The sequence below is a fragment of the Eptatretus burgeri genome, chromosome 3 (assembly GCF_056783735.1).
Source record: "Eptatretus burgeri isolate ZD-2024b chromosome 3, Ebu_testis_v1, whole genome shotgun sequence".
In the NCBI taxonomy this organism is placed as follows: domain Eukaryota; kingdom Metazoa; phylum Chordata; class Myxini; order Myxiniformes; family Myxinidae; genus Eptatretus; species Eptatretus burgeri.
Window position 1 is genome coordinate 57193837 of NC_140963.1, and position 19693 is coordinate 57213529.

The following is a 19693-nucleotide window of genomic DNA, read 5'->3' on the forward strand; positions in this document are numbered from 1 at the left end:
GTGCTCATGCTCGAGTTCGTGCTCGTGTTCATTCTCGTGCTCGTGTTGGTGCTCGTGTTGGTGCTCGTGTTGGTGCTCGTGTTGGTGCTCGTGTTGGTGCTCGTGTTGGTGCTAGTGTTCGTGTTCGAGTTAGAGTTAGAGTTCGTGCTCGTGCTCGTGTTCATATTCGTGTTTGTGCTCGTGCTCGAGTTCGTGCTCGAGTCGTGCTCGAGTCGTGCTCGAGTTCGAGTTCGTGTTCGTGCTCGTGCTCGGTTCGTGCTCGAGTTCGTGCTCGAGTTCGTGTTGGTGCTCGAGTTCGTACTCGTACTCCTGGTAGCTTTTGAGCTGTGTTTTATGGTCTTGTACGTTTTGGAATCTTCTCCACATTCGATGTTGTGACCGACTTATTATGTTCATTGTTTCACAAACTGCCAATCTGTAAGTTTAACTCCGAACATTGACTTCCTACGTTGTGGGGCTCATGGAGTTCTATGCTTTTATTTAATTTGGACTTTATTTTTGAAGGAAGTAGTTGTATACTCCAAAATGTTAGCATTTAATAATAACGAGGGTATTTACTGTTGTCAGAAATAGCCCACTTGAGGATGGTTATTATGAGGTTGAAGGAATGGATCTGATAATTTTCCGCAAGTAGCAGAATGTGAGACATTTGTAGATAATAGTTGGTTGCAATTGTGGTGTGTGGTTGCTGAGGATATTCGAAGTGGTGACGGTACAGCGCGGGCAGGTGGTGGTGTAGGTGCAGCAAAATGAATTTTTGTGGGTGATGAAGATGTTAAATATTGTTGTGGTTGAGGAAATTCGCAAACCACCATTCAGGTCCCGTAGGTGAGATATCTCTGTAAGTACATGTGTAGTTAGCCCAAACCCGTTGTTTAGAGGGAATAAATGTGATTCATTTGGGCTGCGACCCTTTAAGATGGCCGTTTTTCTGTTCTATCTTTATTTTGAACCAACCACGTCTCAACCGCCATCACACAACAACCACCAACCGCAACTCCGCTTCACAACAACAACAACGCCAACAGCCACAACCTTTACCGCCACGGCTCGCTCCCGTAAACATCGCATCACCGCCATTCCAAGCGTCGCCATGGCCATCACCGCCACAATAAACCCTCAACCACCTTCACCTCTCCTCCTTCTGCCGCCATTCCCGCACCGCTTGTGGGCACCGAGCGTCAGGCTGTCCTGGCCTCGTGCGGGACGCGCGCTGAGCCGCGGGTGCAAAAAGCGGCCTTTCCGAGGAAAGGTCGGATCAGGAATGATACACGCCCACTTCTGTTCCGTCCAATCATTAAGCGCGGGGCGATTTGGCCCCGCCTCCAGGCGCGTCGAAGGAGAATCGATATATGCAAATTCGAGGATCAGGGGAGGTTCACGCCCACTTTTCCTCCGTCCAATGGGCGAGCGTGGCTCCGCCCCCGAGCTCATCCTGATCCGGAAATTTGCATATGGATTCTCCTGCCGTACTATAAAGCGCCGAGCGCGGGGCGAATTCAGTCAGTTTTCTGTTTCGGGCTCGGGCGAGTTGGAGAGGTGTGGCGGCGGCGGAGTGTGGCAGCAGCAGTCAAGACGGGTCTGGAGGAGAGTCGGTCTGTTGGGGTTCGGAGTCTGTCGGGGAGCTGCAGAGAGGTGAAGCCGGGAGCGCGGTCGAGGTCGCAGTGGAGTCGCTCGTCGCGGGACCCAAGCAAGCCCGCTATCCTCTTTCCCCAGAGCATCAACAACCCCCCTGTTTCCCCCCGCGCTGAGATAGTGCGAAAAGGGGGCCCCGTTCCCACCCCATTCCAAGCAGTGCCAACGAAACCCGCGGAGGAGCGCGGAGTCGGGGCACCGCCGCGGCATTTGCGGCTCATCACAAGACGGGTAGGCTCCACGTGGTCTCGCGCCCACAGGCCCGTCTGCCCCCTTGTCGTTGAGGGTGGCCCTTTTTCTTTTGCTTTGGAGTATATGTGTTGTCGGCGCCATCTGTAAAGTAAAACTGTGTAAGTGTTGCAGTGTGCTCGCGTAGTCGGTAGTAGATCTGCATTGTTGTGTTCCTTTTGTTACATTTGCTTTTGGTGCATAATTGTTGTAATTGTATATGTGTGCTTTCCGTTTGCCGCGGAATAAATGTGCCTTATGTTGAACTGTTTTTCCCGTTTCGCTTCGTCTTTTCTTTAATTGAATCTCCATCTTACTTCACGTAAAGGATTGGTAGTGGGCTAAATACGCCCAATAATTAATCGGAACCGTCGAGGTTGACGATAACACCGCTCGGTTATCCCTATAGTACGGAACGGGTCGCTTAAAGTGGCCCGTGTCCGAAGTCGACCTGCGGCGAGGTGCGATCGCCCGGTCTACCCTCCGTGTGGGTACTTAGGTAGGTCGAATTTGGCGAACAACCCTATCCCACGCGGGGGGGCCGATTGGCACGATTGTGGTGAGGCCGAAAGGCCCACCCATGACTAGTTCCCGGCGTTAGTCCGAGAGGGTCACGACGGAATTGTCCGTCCGGTGGGCGACGTGCCGCGATTCGAGTTACATGGCCGCTCGCACGCGGCGGGCGCGAATTCGCAACAATATGTAGATTCTTCATTCTGCAGGAAGGATCGTAGACAGAATTCTGTGTAGTTTTGAAGGAGCGGGAGTTAGGGACATTGAAGGAAGGGTAAACGATATTTTATGGGGTCATGGCAGGAAGAAGTTGTTTGTGGTACACCAAGGAGCGAATGATGTCGGGAAAGTTTACTCAGAGGTTTTGAAAAATAAATACAGGATATGGGGTAATTGTCTGAAAGAGGGTTCTAAGGTAATGTTTTCTGGGATTCTCCCAAGATTAGTAAACTCTATGGAAATTGTGAGCAGAGCGATAGATGTCAACCAACGGCTGGAAGAATGGTGTAGGGAGGAAGGTTTTACATTTAAGAAGCAGTGGGAATCATTTAGGGGACAAAGGGAGTGTTTCCAGAATGATGGCCGAATGTTAAATAGAAAGGGGCAGCAAGGTTTGCAGTGGGAATTGAGGAAGGAATTCAGGCTTGTTTTTTTAGGTCAGTGGAGGGTGGGGAAGCTATAAAGGAAGGAACAGATGATGTAATTGTGATTAGTAAGACCAGACAAGAAAATAGAATTTCAGGAAAAAAAAGTTAAACGTATTCGATACCAATGACAGAAGTTTAAATAATATGATGAAAGAGCTTGAAGCCAAAGTAGAATGTACAATATAGTTGCAGTGAGTGAAACATGGTTTAAGGAGGAGAGCCACTGGAGGACAGGATTAGAAGGCTACAAGGTGTATCGGTGTGATAGGAGGAGGAGGAGGAGGAGCAGCAATCTGGGTAAAGGACAGCATTGTATCAAGAGAAAGGGGTGACATTAAAGAAGGAATAAATGTTGAGTATTCTGTTTGGGTAGAGATCAGAGATTGTAACGAGAGAGGGAGCACTCGGTAGAGTACAAAACCTCCGCCGCCAATACTGCTTGGTCACTCAAGTGAACCTGATATCCTATTCATTCAATTTGACGTCAACAGTGCTCGCAGAGTAAGTTTGCAACTTTCCCTTTTACTTTTAACTTTTACATACTCAATTCATTCGTCATAACTATATTCCTTGAGACAGAAATTGATTTTACGTGGGTATATCCACCTGAAGTTCCAAAATCAGCCGCAATTATAATTTTGGCATGTTTTTTTTTTGTTGGAAATCACTTATAGCATGTAGAAATGCCAAAAAAAAAAATCGAAATTTTGTGGGAAAAAAAAAGTTGCAAAAATTTTTTCTTTAACAATTTCTTTTTTTGGGGGGGGGGGGGGGTTGGAAATCATTTAAAACATGTAGAAATGAAAAAAAATTCAAATATTTTTTTCAAAATGTCTGCCATAGCGGCCATATTGGATTTTGGACCAAGTCCAAAATCTAATGGCATGATCCTTGGACCATACCTAATCCCCCCACCAAGTTTCGTCGAAATCCGTCGAGGAGTTTTTCCGTAATACTGTTAACAAACAGAAAGGGGTGAAAACAGTAACCTCCGAACTTCGATGGCAGAGGTTAAATATGGTAAGATACTGGAAGGATGCTTTTATAGGGCTCTGGGTGTGAAGGAAGAGGAGGAAGGAGGAGTACATGAAGAATTCAAAAGGGCATGTGGTAAGGGAAGAGTATTGATAATGGAGGATTTTAACTTGCCAGGGATAGATTGGGTCCAGGAATAGGGAAAGGGTAGAGCAGATGAGGATTTCCGAGATTTAATGCAGGATTGCTTTTTAACCCAGTTTGTAGATAAGCTCACGAGGGGGAGTGCAGTGTTAGACCTCCTTTGAAGTAACAATCCCAAGACGGTAGAGGAGGTGGGGGTTGGGGAGCATTTAGGAGAAAGTGACCATAACATTGTGTGTGCAAACATTCTGTTGAGAGTTGGAGTTCAGGATCGTAGTCAGGCTATTGGATTTCAGGAAGGCAAACTTTGAGGATATGAGGAGAGAGACTTGGGTGATGTAGATTGGGAGAAGCTGATTAGGGCAATCAGCATCAGAGAAATGTGAAACATTCAAGGAGCAAATGTGTGGAGTACAGAGTAAGTACATTCCAATGAAGTGTAAAACTAGAAACAGAAAGAGACCTGGGTGGTTGAGCAGTGAGATAAGGAACGCCATTAAGGAATTAAGCATTTATTATTAAGCATTTATTAATGCCATAAAGCATTTATTAGGTTTAAAATAACAGGACTGGAGTTAGATTTATATCACTATAAGATTAAACAGAGGCAAGTTATGAAAATAACTTGGCAAGCCAAAAGAGAGGATGAGAAGGACATGGCAAAGAGTATTAAACATAATAGCAAGGCTTTCTTTTAGTATATCAGGGGGAAAGAACAGGTTAGGACCATTGTGGGTCCATTGAGGAATAGCACCGGGAGAGTGGTTTGTGATGAAAGTGAGATGGCAGGCTTTTTCAACAGGTATTTTGCTTCAACATTTACACAAGAATAATCAGGAGAGTTGCCAATAGCTGAGAGTATCTATCGAGGAGGTGAAGAAGGGCTTTTACAGAAGATCCAGGTTAGAGTGGAGGAAGTAAAGAAACAGCTCATAAATCTAAGAGGAGATAAGGCTCCAGGACCAGATAATATGCACCTGAGAGTAATGAGGGAAGTGGCTGAGCAGATAAGTGAGATGTTAATGGATATTTTCAATCACTCTCTGGAGTCAGGACAGGTACTGGAGGATTGGAGAGTAGCAAGAAAAGATCCAGAGAAGAATTGGGAAACTATGGACCTGTTACTTTGACTTCAGTTGTGGGGAAGGTGTTGGAGACATTAATTTGGGAACAGATGAGGAACCATTCAAATAAATATTTATAAAACAAAAGAGGTGGTGTTAATATTGTACAGGAATTTAGTGAGGGACACATGTAGAATATTGTGTGTAGTTCTGGTCACCACAACTCAGGAAGGATGTAGATGCCGTGGAGGAGGATTCAGCGCAGAGCTACTTTGTTGATCCCACGCCTAGCTAGACTAAGCTATGAGGAGCGGCCGAAGGAGACGGGGCTCTCTACACTAGAAAGGAGGCAGTTACGAGGAGATATGATGGAGATGTTTAAGATCCTGAAAGGTAGAGATAAAATAAGTGCAGATGAATTATTCAACAGAGTAGACAGTAATAGGACCAGGGGCCATCACCTGAGAGTAAAGAAGAGGAAAGTTAAGATGGTAGTAAGGTAGGGGGCTTTTACTCAGTGTAGTTAATGCACGCAATGGTCTCCCTGGAAAGGTAGTGGCAGCAGAAACGGTAGATAAGTTTAAATTAGAATTAGATAGGTACCTGGAAGTTATGGGGATGTTGACACGACTTTTAGGTAGTTTGAGCATTGATGGGTGATTGTGTGCATGTGGACGGAGTGCTGTTGGTGGGGGTCTTGTTAAGGGGTATTGTGTGGTTGATGTGTATTTTACCAAAGCCTTTGCCTCATCCCTTGGGTGTGGGGGGGGGGGGAGAGAGAAAAAAAACCGGTTGCTTAAAAAAAATTTTTTTTAAACATTTTGCATTTTCTTCCTATGATCTTTTGTTGATCAAAACCTATGGACAAATTGTGACATTTCCTGCATTGAAAGATGATTCCCACAATGGTATTACAAGTCGTACTAAAATTTGGCAAGTCTCTGTCTGATCCTTGGAGAATCAAAGGTTGTTTGATCTCCACCAAATTTTACATTTGTGGGCCGAAAATAACTCCTCCCCTCCACGACTTCTCTCTCTCCTCTCTTTACGTGTTCTATGCATGGCCACATCTTTTAAGTTCCAAACTCAGGGTACAAATACAGTTATGTTGAGGTGGGGGCGGTGGGGACATAAATTCTCTATGTAAATGTGTATCAGTTTGAAGTCCATCGGCACAAATTTCAGCTTTCTACGTCACCTGGAAGGTACTGATCTTTAATATCAGTGAGTGAGTAAGTCAGTCAGTGGTTAGAAAGAGCTTTATATATTAGACAAGAAAGCGCTTCCCATCCTGTCCCGTCCCCACAAAGCCCGTCAGCATCCCCTTTGGGGAAAAATAAAATTTAGGTGGTGTAAGAAGCGATGAGGGGGACATTATTAATGGGATATTCATCACAGCCTTTTTAGATGCTGAATTGTGAATGATATACAATGATATATATTATATATATATTTTTTCTTTGGATCGACCCCCCCCCACACTTCTGACAAATCCAGTAAAGATGTTAACCCTTTCCTGATTTCAATTTTTTTATTTTTTTATTCCTTTCCTGATGTTAACCCTCAGAGGGTGTAGGGTACTTGAGATTACAGGGGTCAAAATGGGAAAATATTTCACTCAAAATTTGATATTGGGTAGCCTGGTGTTGGCTCAGTGGTTAGGGTGGTGGCTTGGGATCCAAGGGTCCTCAGTTCAAGCCTCGTTGCCCACTGAATTACTTCACCAGCGGGTTGACTCAGCCTGTCTTCCTTCCAAGGTCGGCAAAATGAATACCAGCTTGCTGGGATTAGTGAGTCATTCGAGTATCCTGCGTCGGAGTGGCGACCCGTCCAGGATTGTGCCCAATAGCCAAGGAAACTGCTTCGGCACCACCGACGCTCTGGACAGAGTATGGTTCCAATGGATGGATAGATGATATTGGGTCATTCCTGGTGGAACTTTTTGCCATCTTTCAACTTTGCTTTCAGTGAGAAGCATGGGAATTTGTGATGGCGTGCCCATCGACTTCACTCTAGTTTTATTTATTTCCTGCCTCTATAAATGGTACCAAAAGTCTCTGAAAGGCAATTGCCATTATCGTTATGATATCGTACTTCTAACATGTACTATTGTTCTATGTTATATTGTACTATTGTTGTTGTACAAACTTGTTCTCCAAAATAGAATGAAGCTAAATGATGGGATTTTGCAGGACTCAGACTTGAACATGGAAAACAGTATTCCCAGGAGGTTAGTAATGACTTCCACCTCACCATGGCTGCATTGGATCCAGTTTCAGCTGTTGAAAATGATAGTAAAGGTATGATTCCCCCCCCCCTATGCACTCTCACCAATGCTTTCAACCAACAACCCGACAAAACATAATTCAACATTCCATCAATATCCCCCCCCCCCGCCGCCTCCCCGAAAACAACACAAAACTCTATTTTTCATATCCTTGTGACAAAAATGGAGAGTCCACATGTTCCATTCCCCTATCCCTGGCAAACCTATCTCCCTGGTCACCCACCCATCCCCTCCCTATCTGACTCCTACAGTCACACACATGCATCGCTGTCCCCATCATCCTCACTACCATACTCGTGCACAATCACAGCACTCCCATCACTTCTTGTACCCGCAGAATTTGCAATACCAACCACAATGCCAGCACTTCCATTTAACCCCCTCCCCTCCCCCGCCACGCCACCCCACCTTCATCTGCTCACCTGTACCCATGACACCCAGAAAGTCACCCACCCCCTCTGCACCTCAAACGCCAAGAGCGCACTCGGTACTCCCATCATTTGCACCCTCCCCACCTGCCGCACCCCCATGCCACCCACACAACCACCAATGCGTCAACACCTTATAGACCCACCCATCAAACGCAATCGACTTTCTTAATTGGATCCCACACTTCTGACAAATCTAGTAAAGATGTTAACCCTTTCGTGATGTTAATTTTATTTTATTATTTTCCTTTCCTGATGTTGATGTTATTTCTGGAGGTCGATGGGTTGGGAATAAGCAATCGGTATTTACCAAATGTGCAGAACTTGTGTGAAACATTCCTCACCCAGAAGGGTGCAAACTTGGCTATTGTCATGTTCTATAGTGGTGACGTATAATTAATTATAATCACCATAATTTTTTTTATTTTTATATATTTTTTTTTTGTACAGTATTGCGAGTTATTAAATTCAGGCCGAAAGGCCTTTCAAATGCTCTCCTCTGAATTTGGAATATGTTGCTTGGTCTTTTCTGTCTGTAGATATAAATAACTGTGTAATCGGCTCAAGTGTAGAACTTATTTTGATGATTGTGCTCAAGGTAGTGGCATGGGAAATAACATTGATGATGGCTCCTATTTTGTGCTGGCAGAGTCGCGCCTGGTAAGTGTGGTGGTGCGTGTGAAAGGCGCAGACTTCATGTTGTGCACTTTGGAGCACGGAAAGATCTGGCAACATTCCCTTGATTTGATTTTCTCGCAAGGAGAGAAAGTGTGTTTTTTCATCGAGGGATCAGGTGAGTTTACACCACACCTTGGGAATGCCATTCGGACAGTCTACATCTCCCACCGATCATCTCATAATTTTTATTTTTCAGTATGCTTTACCTACATGTAACGTTCATCGAAAAGCGCACTTGTTGCTTCATATTTTGGAAATTGTGACTCCAGCGGTGGTGGTCCCTGAAGAAGAAGAAAAAGAAGATTAAAAAAAAAAAATTCGTTTGATTTTACAGCAATTGTACATTTCAATACTATTTGAGATTTCCTTAAATTGTTGCTTCACTATCGACAACTTTGTATAAATTTGTAAACCTATCAGATACATCACTCCACTTCACGATGATTTTCACTGCCAGTTATGAAAATCCTTCCAAACCTCAACGCAACACATTAAAGAGATATTAGACTGTGGAGCTGGTGTGCTTATTAGAAATACAGAGCAATGGTGCCTTTCGCAACGAGTCGGCGAGCAATCGCCTGCACCCTGGCTGAATTCCAAATTCCTGCACACGGTCGAGTATCCCATGTCAAGAGTGGTGATTCGTCCAGGATTGTGATCGCAGCCCAGAAACTGCTTTGTCATTACTGACATTTGCTCCAGAGCATAATGATGACCGATTTGTGATTATTCAAGGTTGAGACGTGATGGAATTGAACCATCTCGATTTGAAGCTCAGTACTTCATCAACATCCTCGTTAACCACTCGTGCTGAACGCTCGCACGTCGTGTCGGGCTGTAAACGTACTGTGGCTGTACCACAAGGAAGGCATAAAGCATCCAAATAACCTTTCAACTGCAGTATGCTCCATGCCTTTCCTTTTCTGTTCGTGTTTGTGTCGGCATTTGTTTTGCACTTCAGATGAAAACACTTGTTTGATTACATCAGTTTAATGCTAAGAAACAAATTGGTGCATAAACTGACCATAGTTTTGGTTCTGCATCCTTGTGACCGACTTTATTGTGGAAACGTAGCATTAGATCGAATAAGCTTGACCTCAGTTTCTATTCTGGCATTTTTACCAATGCTTTCTGTAGGTGCAGTATATGTAACTGGTTACTATCTGGGTGAGGACGATCTCGACGATGAGGGGGACAAAGAAGTGAATGATAAAGATGAGGGAGTGGAGGAGGAGGAAGAGGGTGAAGAAAAAGAAGAAGTGAAAACGCCGATTTCAGTTGGTAGGTTTTCTTTGTTCTTTCTCTAAAAAATTTAAATAAACGAAACGTTGCTCAAAGTTGGAGAAGAGTGATTTATATAAGTTTTTATTTAGTTATTTTAAATGAAGTTTCATTACAAACCACTCTCCCCACTTCTTCACCCTGCAATGAAATGGCACAGTGAACGGCAAGCGGCATGCATGTCGGACATCAAACCAATGTGAGCCGAAAAGGTTGAAGGAGATGCAAGAAGAGAAGCACAAAAATGGAGTTGTTGGAAAGGAGGCCAAAGCCATTGGGAGCCAGAAACCAGGAAAAGCTGAAAACCAGGTGAGTTTTCTTCCTACTTCCCGGCTCGTGCTGAGAAAAATTGACAACTGGAGAAACGAATGTTTTGCACAAGCTGCAAAGCTGCAAGTTGGAAGTGATTTGGAAAATGCTTTGTTCTCATGTGACTGTTTGCAGTTAAATTCAATGAAAGGGAAGCAGAACAGTCAGACCCCTGAAGTTGGCCGGGTTAAGGGAAAGCACCAGGGATTACAAGAAATGCCGCGTCTTCGCTTGGCGACGCAAGAAGGTGAGCTATACCTTTTGCAGCGTCCAAAATATTTCTGCAACTTGACTTGTGCTCGGTTTAAACATTTGGGTCGCATTTATATCTGCTCTCGCACCGCCAAAGGGCAAACATCTGAAAGGTCAGCTTTACGTTGCTTCCCACGGTGGTTAACATCCTTTTATAAATCCACAGTTGATAAAAACCGATCGTTTGACTTGTCTGCTGGCACACACCAACACTAACCTTGATGAGGTCTGGTAACCCTCCAAATTGATATCTGTATTGAGTAAAATTGTTTAATGTCTGTAGCTTTTGACATAGAGGGTTTTTTTGTTGTTTTTTTTAATTTTTTTTTCTTCCCACCTGCGAGTTAGCAATGCACGTCTTTTATTGAGGTCTGCATGAGGCTTCGGTATAAATCGAGTAACTCTGCCTTTTTGATTGTAAATGTGGTGTGGAGTACCCGAATTTGGTGCATCCTGTAGTTTGTGGTTAAAAATTGTCTGCTTTAAATGTAATGGTTTTAGATTGGTCATGAGTGAATTACTGAAGACGTCAAAGGGCGGAGGAGCTCCTTGTGAGCCATCGGTCATCCAGATCTAGTGCCCAACTGTCTGCGGACATCCTCCTGCAGTTGGGTTAATTTTCTATTCTTTTTTTCTTTTTTAGGAGGTAGGTTGGTGGCAGGATTTACACTCCGGCCACTGTAAAACCATTCATTCTAAAAAACAAAAATGCAAAGAAATCTGAAAACCCACTCCGTGGGAGTACCTCCTTTGCTCCCACGGAGCCCTCTGCAGGAGAGCTCACCGGGTGATGGGATTGGGGCAAAGCCTTCGGTATCCCCACTTTTTGAGAGGAGGAAAACCACAGGGTAACCTTCCCGGGGAAGATTGTGGTAGTGTGTGTCGGGGTGGTGCTGAGGTGTCGTCCACCAGACAGAGGTCTCCTTAAGTTAACCTGAGGTGGTCCCTTCGGGTGGGTGCCTGGAATGTCCTATTCCCAAGAGAGGATGATCACCTGTCTCTGTTATGATCTGAGCTCAAGCGTTTGCACATTGGTATTGCAGCACTCTGAGGTTCGGAGACTGGATAGTGGCGAGATCATGGCGGGTGGTTGCCCTGATGGTTACCATGCCAAAGGAGTTGCTGTAGCTGTGTCCAATAAGCTGACTTCAATGATAATTGAGGTAACACCGGTCAACGAGTGTATTTATGAGAGGAAGTATTCCTCACTCCATGGGTGTTGTTTCCCTGGTCTCTGGATATACTCCGACTGAGGCGAGTGATCTCACCATGAAGGATGCATTCTATGCCATGCTCAGTCTGTGGTTGATCAGTGCCCCAGGTGATCAGTGCTCTTCTTGTCTTGGGGGATTTCAATGCATCGACTGGAACTGATAGGGATGGTCATGAGACATGTGTTGGTCCCCATAGGTCTGGAACTGTGAACCAGAATGGCACCAAGTTCTTTGGCTTTGCAAGTCATGGACTTAGGGTGGTCGGTTCATGGTTTAAGCGCCCACAGGCTCATCGCTGGACTTGGTATTCCAACGCTGGCGGTGTGGCAAAGGAGATTGACCATGTGCTCTTTGATGGTTGCTGAAGAACGATACAGAACTGCAGGGTCTACCGGAGTGCTAAGTGACTCAATACTGACCACAGCCTTGTGGTAGCAACTCTGAAGTTGCACCTTAAATCTGGGAGAATGGTACCATCCCAGCCGAGGCTGAGTGTTGGTAAGCTCAAGGATGAGAGGGCAGCTGAGGATATTGCGAACAGGCTGAGTGGGGATTTGGGGGGTCTGGGTGCTTTGGGAATCCTGAAGAGTTGTGGAGTTCCTTCAAGACCACCATCCTTAATGTTGCTGGTGGATGTCTTTGATCTCACTGTTGGTCGAATAAGAATTTTGTCTCAAGGGACACTGGATACCATTGACCAGAGTCGCAGGACCAGGCTTAATGGCAGAGCTGAGCTGTTCAGGGAGTTGAGGTGTAAACTGTACGTGTGCTAAGGGTGGACAAGGAGGCCTTTGTGCCAGGAATCTGTGAGGGGGTAGAGCATCACATGTGGTCAAGTGATTCTCATCCTGCTTACAGGGGAATTCGCACATTACGTTCATCCAAGCCCATCCCTCGGTGTACTGCAGTTAGAGCGGAGGATGGTGGGCTCTTTAAAGAGGAGTCCGAAGTGAAGGCCCGCTGGGTCAGTTAGCACCAAGGCCCGCTGGGTCAGTTCAGCGGTTGCACCAGGCTGATCCACCAACTGTTAAGTTGGATGTCAGGGCTGTTACAATCCCTATTGCTGACCCTCCAATCAACTGTGATCCACCTTCGTTTGTGGAAACACAGGCTGTGGTGAAATGGATTATGGGATAAAGGGATTATGGGCTAAAGGGAAATGGATTATTGAAATGGGATAAAGCTCCTGGGATTTGTGGCATCCATGCTGAACTTCTCAAGGCTGGTGGAAATACTGTATTCATGTCGTTGCATGCAGTTCTGTGCTCTGCCGAGAAGACAGGCATCATCCCAACTGATTGGAAGAGGGCCCTTGTTGTCTCTCTGGAAAGGGAGGTGTGATCGCCAGGACTGCAACAACTTCCGAGGGGTGACTGCTTTCTGCCGGGCAAGGTCTTTGTTCGGATAATTCTTGATAGGGTTCGCCACCATCTGCTTGAGCCGTCGGGCTTCACACTAAAGAGGCCAACAATTGACCGTATCCTTGCTCTTCGGGTCCTCACCGAACGCAGATGAGAGTTTTGGCAGGGGCTGCTTGCAGCTTATGTTGATCTGTGCAAAGCATTTGATTCAGTGAATCGGGATGCTCTCTGGAGGATTCTTGGTCTTCTTTGGGTGCCACCAAAACTGATCAATCTGATATTTGAACTATACTCTGGTACTGAGAGTGCTGCGAGATGTCTTGATACCATCTCTGACTTATTTCCAGTTGTTACTGGAGTTCTTCAGGGGTGTGTGCTGGTCCCCACACTTTTCACCTCTTGTGTGGACTGGATTCTGGGGAGGATGTCGGAGAGATCAAGCTGCGGTGCATCGTTTGGGAATGTCAAGATCTCTGACATTTATCTTGCAAATGATGCAGTTAACTTTGCAGAGGCAATTCATCTTTGCATAGTTATCTGTGGATGTGAGACTTGCACTCTGACCAGGGATCTGAAACATAGACTTCATTCCTTTGGTGCCAGGTCTCTTCGGAGAATCCTTGGCTATCGCTGGTCGGACTTTGTGTCCAACGAGCGGTTGCTGAGAGACTCAAATGAGATTTGTTTCCTGCATAATCCTTGAGCGTCTGGTGTGGATGTTTGGACATGTGGCTCGTTTTCCTGACGCTGATCCTGCTCACCAGATTCTCAGCAAGGGAGCCTTGTGAGTGAAGGAGCCCAATGGGCTGACCATGTGCCTCGTGGTTGCAGCAGGTTGATCAGAATCTCAAGGAGTGGATGCAGCGATGCACTGCTCTGGCACATGCTCCCAGACCTGGCCAGACCTGACCAGAATGCAGCATTTGAGAACGTGAAAGTGGTGTGTGTCTGTGTCTGTGTCTGTCATGCTACTCCTCCTTCAGTTATGGGCCAATTGCATCCAGACTTGCTACGTCTGATCGGCATGACCCCAATTAATGTATCGGAGTGTTTTTATCTTTAGTGTTGGTCTTGGGTGGGCAGGGGCGGCGGGGGGGGGGGCAGTGCAGGTGGGTCGGGAGACACAAATCCTTTATGTAAATGTGTATTGTGTGGCGCTTCTCTAGGTGGGAGAGGATATTACAAGTCCCCTTCATTTACAGTCCAGTTTTCCAGTGCATTGAGGTGTTTTGAATTGTCAGCAGCAGTTATGTTTTTGCTTCAGGCACGTCTCCCACATTTATGATGTGTCCAATTATCTCTGTCCTTTTATTATCCACCACCTTCACTTTCATTACTTCTTCATACCTTCTGTTTGAAAATATATTGTTACGAATTTTGGCCCGCCAGGCGTGCGAGCGGCCACGTAACTCAAATCGCGACCGCGTCGCCCACCGGAACAGACAATTCAGTCGTGACCCTCCTTGGAACTACCGCCAGGAGCTAGTCATGGGTGGGTCTTCGACCCCACCACAAAAGTGCCAATCGGCCACCCGCGCAGGATAGGGTTGTTCGCCAAACTCGACCTACCTAAGTACTTGCGCGGGTAGTTAACCGGGCGATCGTACCTCGCCGCTGGCCGGCCTAGGACATGAACCGCTTAAGTTGTCCGTTCCGTGCTTCAGTGATAACCGAGCGGTGTTCTCGCCGGCCCCGACGGATGTGATTAGTTACCGGGTGCCTACACCCTTCTACCAATTCCTTCCTTGATGCAAGATGGAACTTTCAAACAAAGGAAAGGACGCAACGAAATGGGGAACAGTTCGACAAGCACATTTATTGAACCACACGTGTGCAGGCAAAGCAATGAATAACAGTCATGCACGTATGTACAGCACACAAATAGAAATGTAAAGAAAGAATTACTACCGACTAAAGCAATGTACATACATGCACAGTCACTTAGGCAGTTCTAACTTGTTGGACACGGCGCCACAGCATGCATACAAAAACCCAAAGAAATAAGTGGAAGAGAAAGGACTTCCCTTTTTGTGGCCGGTGAGTCCCTCTCCCATGACCGTCAGCATGGTCGCGTCTGGCCCCGACCTCTCTCGCAGCCGGCGAACCCTCTCCGGCACTCCTCGTCCGGACGCGCAGGTCCACCACACAACCGGCGCTGCCGCGTCTCCCGTCCGTGCCTCCGTTGACAGGCCGCGAGCGCAGGACCTCTTCCACCGACAAGACAAGACCCCTTCCACCGACAAGACGACCAGCCCAGAAGCTCAAAAAACCAGAAGAATACAGGAACTCTCGAAGACAAGGAGACAGGAAGACTACTCAAGGTCCGTGCTGTCCGCCTTTTGTAGCGCGGGGCTCCGCCCTTCGCTCCGCCCCGTATTCGGCCCCACCTCCCTTCGAGCTTCTTGGAGAATCCTCTCGAAGGGGGTGTGCCTTCTTGCTCTCCCTCCACCCCGCCCCGTGCGGGGGCGGGGGGAGTCAGTTTTGGCTCAGGGCCAGGGAATTGTTCCCCCAAAAAGAGGCCCCCACCTTTTCTCACCTTTGACCCCGCTTGGATCGCACTTCCACCACACCGAGCGCGGGGAAAATAGGCGGGAGAAACAGGCGGGAAAAATCCGTGCAGGCTCCGCAAGAGCTTTTATTCTGGCAATCCTGCGTGCGTTCTTGGACGGTTTTTTACCGCGGAAATTGTCGCCACCTGGTCCGTGGAGGACGGCGTTCGTAAACGCGGATAGTGGCGAATATGGTGGTGGTTGTTGTGGTGAGGGTTTGAGCGTGGTTGTAGTTTGTGGAGATGATTGGCGTTGTGGTTAAGGTGGTTGTTGTGTGTTGTAGTTGTTTGGGGGTGTTGTTGGTGGTGGCGATTTGGTTGTTGGGGAATGATTGGTCCAAAATAATGATAGAGAAAAGAAAAACGGCTATCTCAAAGGATCGCAGCCCTGTGAATACGGAAATTCGCTCTAAACAACGGTGGGGAAATCTAACTACACAATTACTTATCGTCATTCCTGATCTCAGGACCCTTTATGGTGTATTACGAATTTCCACAGCCGTAACACTACCCCCTCCCCTTTTTACAGAGTCGTCCCGAGTCGTCAAATGTTCGTGTGCCATCATGTGTAAGTTCTCCCCTAGTATGTTTTACCTTTGGATCCCTGAGTGCGACATTCAGTGTATTCGTGTCCCCAAAATAAATAACTTATGGGCTGAGTAACTAACTAAACAAACCCACTCATACAGACGACTTAAATAAATTGCCGGCGCTAAGACTCACATGCCAGGGGGGCGCAAAACACATTTACAAGTACATCTTAACCTTACAAATCTTACACTAAACCATGGCCCAGGATCGATGGACTCTGCAAAGAGAAAAAGTTAGCAGGGAGCCAGGCTGCTCGCACGTAGTCTCTGGCTCATGCAATAATGCAGGTGACAGGGAATGTGGCCGGCTGTTCACACGCAGTCCAGGACCTTCCCCCTTTTAAAATGGACGCAGTGAACACAACGGCGCATGAGCTGCGCAACGCAGTCTCCTTGCTGGCTCAAGCAGCACACGCAATGAACAGTGCAAGGGCCGCCGGTGCAGGCCCGTGTTGCAGCTGCCATCAGGGCAGTCCCTGCAAATTTGCGCGAGGATCCTGGCGCACATGGTAATGAACAAGAAGGGGGAAATGCAAAACAGAACGGGGCTGGTGGACATGGGCAGTAGGCATGGCATGGCTAAGGTGAACAGGCAAGGCATGGCATGACAAGGCCGCTGTAGCAAAAACAGCCGGCTGTGAAGCTGACCAGCATAGGCCTTGTAGTAAAAACAGCCGCAGATGATCGACCGGCACAGGCCTTGAAGCAAACAGCCGTATATTGTATTGCGAATTTCCACAGCCGTAACAATATGAAACAAAAAAAAGACGACTTCTTCTTTTCTTCTTATTTGTCATCTTCTCCTTCTTACTCTTCCTTCCCCTCTCCCCATCAATTTAAAGCACAATTTTAAAATGTTCCATCTTCCCACATATTTGTTTCCAGACACATTACTTGAAGTCCACTTCCAAGTCCACTCATCTGCAGCTTTGAATAACTCAAATGTGTGTCCCTCGTGTTTGTTGTTGTTGTTGTTGTTGTTGTTGTTGTTGTTTGTTTTTTGTTTTTTGCTTGATCCCAATAACTTTATCTCTTCCACTCTATCCCAGTCCTGATATCTGTCTTCGTCTCTCCATCCATAGAATCCATAAATCCATCCCTTTTTGTGCTATGTGTGGGTCCACGATGGCAAACTCCCTTACGTCAGTACCCTCCACATCATCCTCACACCCGCTCCAGGCACCCCCACCTCTGCTTTGCATCCCCTTATTACGTATCCATCTACCACATGCCCCGGTCCCTCTTCGCTTCCTTCACTCCCCGGGCCCTCTCTCATCCCCCTGCTTTTGGAACAAAACTCCTAATTTCAATGAGAACTATAACGGCACTTGGAAGAGCACATACCTCCGCCAGGCTGAACAGTTTACAAGTTGTATCCCTCTAATAGGCTGGATCTGAATTTGGACCTTAACCAAAACCTAATCAGCTTGTTCTTGTCACTCACCCAACTCATCCACAAAGTTTTGTGATGACCCGTCCACATTTTGAAATACCGTGCCATATATCGTTTTTGGCGCCATCTCTCAATGGTGAAGCATCACTTTGAATTTTTTTTTTTATGGTATCCAGATATTCACTAAAATCTTATCAATTTGTCCTTCTCGCTAATCAGTTCGTCCTTCCCACTCAACCTGTCCACCAAATTTCGTCTGAATCCGTCCATAACTTTTTGAGATATCCTGCTCACAGACAGACAGACAGGGGTAAATATAACTTCTGTCCACCTTTGGGTGCGGAGATAAATATAGCAACCATTGAATCCTTAAATAGTGCATGAAAATTGATTTATAGTTTGTGCAGTTTACATTTCCAACCTGGCCTCCAAAGCCAGTCCACCCATCTGCAGTTGTGCAAAGTCCTTCCTTGGCCCACCTGAGCTCCTGACCACATACAAAGCTTTCATCCACAGCCTGATGGAGTACTGCTCTCTCCTCTGGGCTAGTGCTCCTGCCTCCCACCTTTCTCGGCTTCATGTTGTGGAAACCAAGACATTTAGGATCATTGGTATCTCCTGTGACGAAGCTGAGTCTTTGGGCCTCTCACTGTCTCACTGCAGGCAGATCGGTGGTCTTTCTGTCTTCTGCTGTCTCCTCTCTGGTCACACCCCCCCCCACCCGCTCTGTCTCCCATATGTCCCCCCCCACACTCCCAATATTTCCGCCGGACGCTCAAGATCCGCCTGAAACCCCCTTCTGGAAAAACTACCAAAATCACGAATCACCGCTCACCTTCACTCTTTCATTCCTCTTTTTCCCCACCTTTGGAATAAACTCCCACACTCTCTTCAATCCCATTCTTCCCTCCAGGTCTTCAAAACAGCTATTCACCACCACCTCTTATCTTCCCCTATCAAAACCATGATCTTTTCTACCCCCGTTAATCCACCCCAAACCCACCTCCTTCAAATTCCCTGCTTTCCTTCCCTAAAGTTCCCTGTCGTATAATGTCCATCTTGTATACCCTGGGTTCCCCGCCCCATCCCTCTCCCTTCCACAGATCTCCTAATGTCTCTGTTCCCCACTGTTTTGTGGGAACCGCCCCTCTTTTCATGCCCCCCCCATTGTTGTGTGTTGTGTGTTAGCTCTCATACGAGCCTCGACAATGTATACCAAAAAAAAAACTTCTATGTGCCTGTTTTTCACTCCCCCTCCACTTTCTTTCCTTCTTTGTCCATCTCAGCACTTTATATCCCTAGACAAAATGTCCTAGATAATTAACAAGAAAGAGCAGACCCTCACCAGGACTTGTTTTTTGTGGTGTTTGTGTTGTTTTGTGTTTTGTATTTTGTGTGGTGTTTGTTTACTGATGTGTTATGTAATTAATAAGACGTAATGAGAACTACCACTTTATAACTGCTGGCAGTGATGACTGGGTACCAAGACGTCCCGCTTTGATGCAACCCCACTTTGATTGGACATCTGGCCCTGACCCATGACATTTTTTTCTTGTTAATTCAATTTAGAATGGGATTAAAATAAATTCAATTCAAATCAAATGGAAGACCAAATAGGTACAGTCCTGCATCTGAGTAATCAGAACGAACCCAAACAAGCAAAAAGCAAGGATGAAGCCATTAGGAGGAACCACGTTAGGATTCGCATTTCAGCTGCTACTCCTCTACTCTCAAACCCATCCAGGAACAGCCAAGTGAGCATTATCAAAAAAAATTATATAATTTTGGCTGCCAGACCATGTGTCCGATCAAGTTGAAATTTACAATCGGTATTCCCCATCACAACGAGATCATAATTGTGAAGTTTTCCATCGATTAAGCGGTTCCAGAGAAAACATTATTTAATATTTTTCTTCAATCCAATATGGCTGTCAAACCATGTGACTTATCAATTATTCCTTAAACTTGTACACCCATGGCTTGGCGAACATTTGTGTGAAGTTTCCCTTCGATCTGTACAGCTGTTCTGGAGAAGATATTTTTTATACATTTTAGGGTAAATACAATATGGCTGCCAAACCATGTGACCTATGATGTCATATGTTTGAACCTTTTGTTCCTCGTGGATAGGCGGTCATGCGTGTAA

At 46.2% G+C, this 19693-nt stretch overlaps 1 protein-coding gene across 1 annotated transcript in view; it reads left to right on the top strand.

The window, feature by feature from the left end:
* The window catches only part of LOC147029972 (46 kDa FK506-binding nuclear protein-like), a 37832-nt gene that overhangs the window by 889 nt on the left and 17250 nt on the right, over positions 1 to 19693 (top strand). Inside the window, exons 2-6 of the mRNA XM_085873536.1 lie at positions 7399 to 7506; positions 8571 to 8714; positions 9737 to 9880; positions 10041 to 10189; positions 10325 to 10436. Coding sequence (XP_085729662.1) covers positions 7399 to 7506; positions 8571 to 8714; positions 9737 to 9880; positions 10041 to 10189; positions 10325 to 10436 — 657 coding nt within the window. The remainder of the gene's footprint in view (positions 1 to 7398; positions 7507 to 8570; positions 8715 to 9736; positions 9881 to 10040; positions 10190 to 10324; positions 10437 to 19693) is intronic.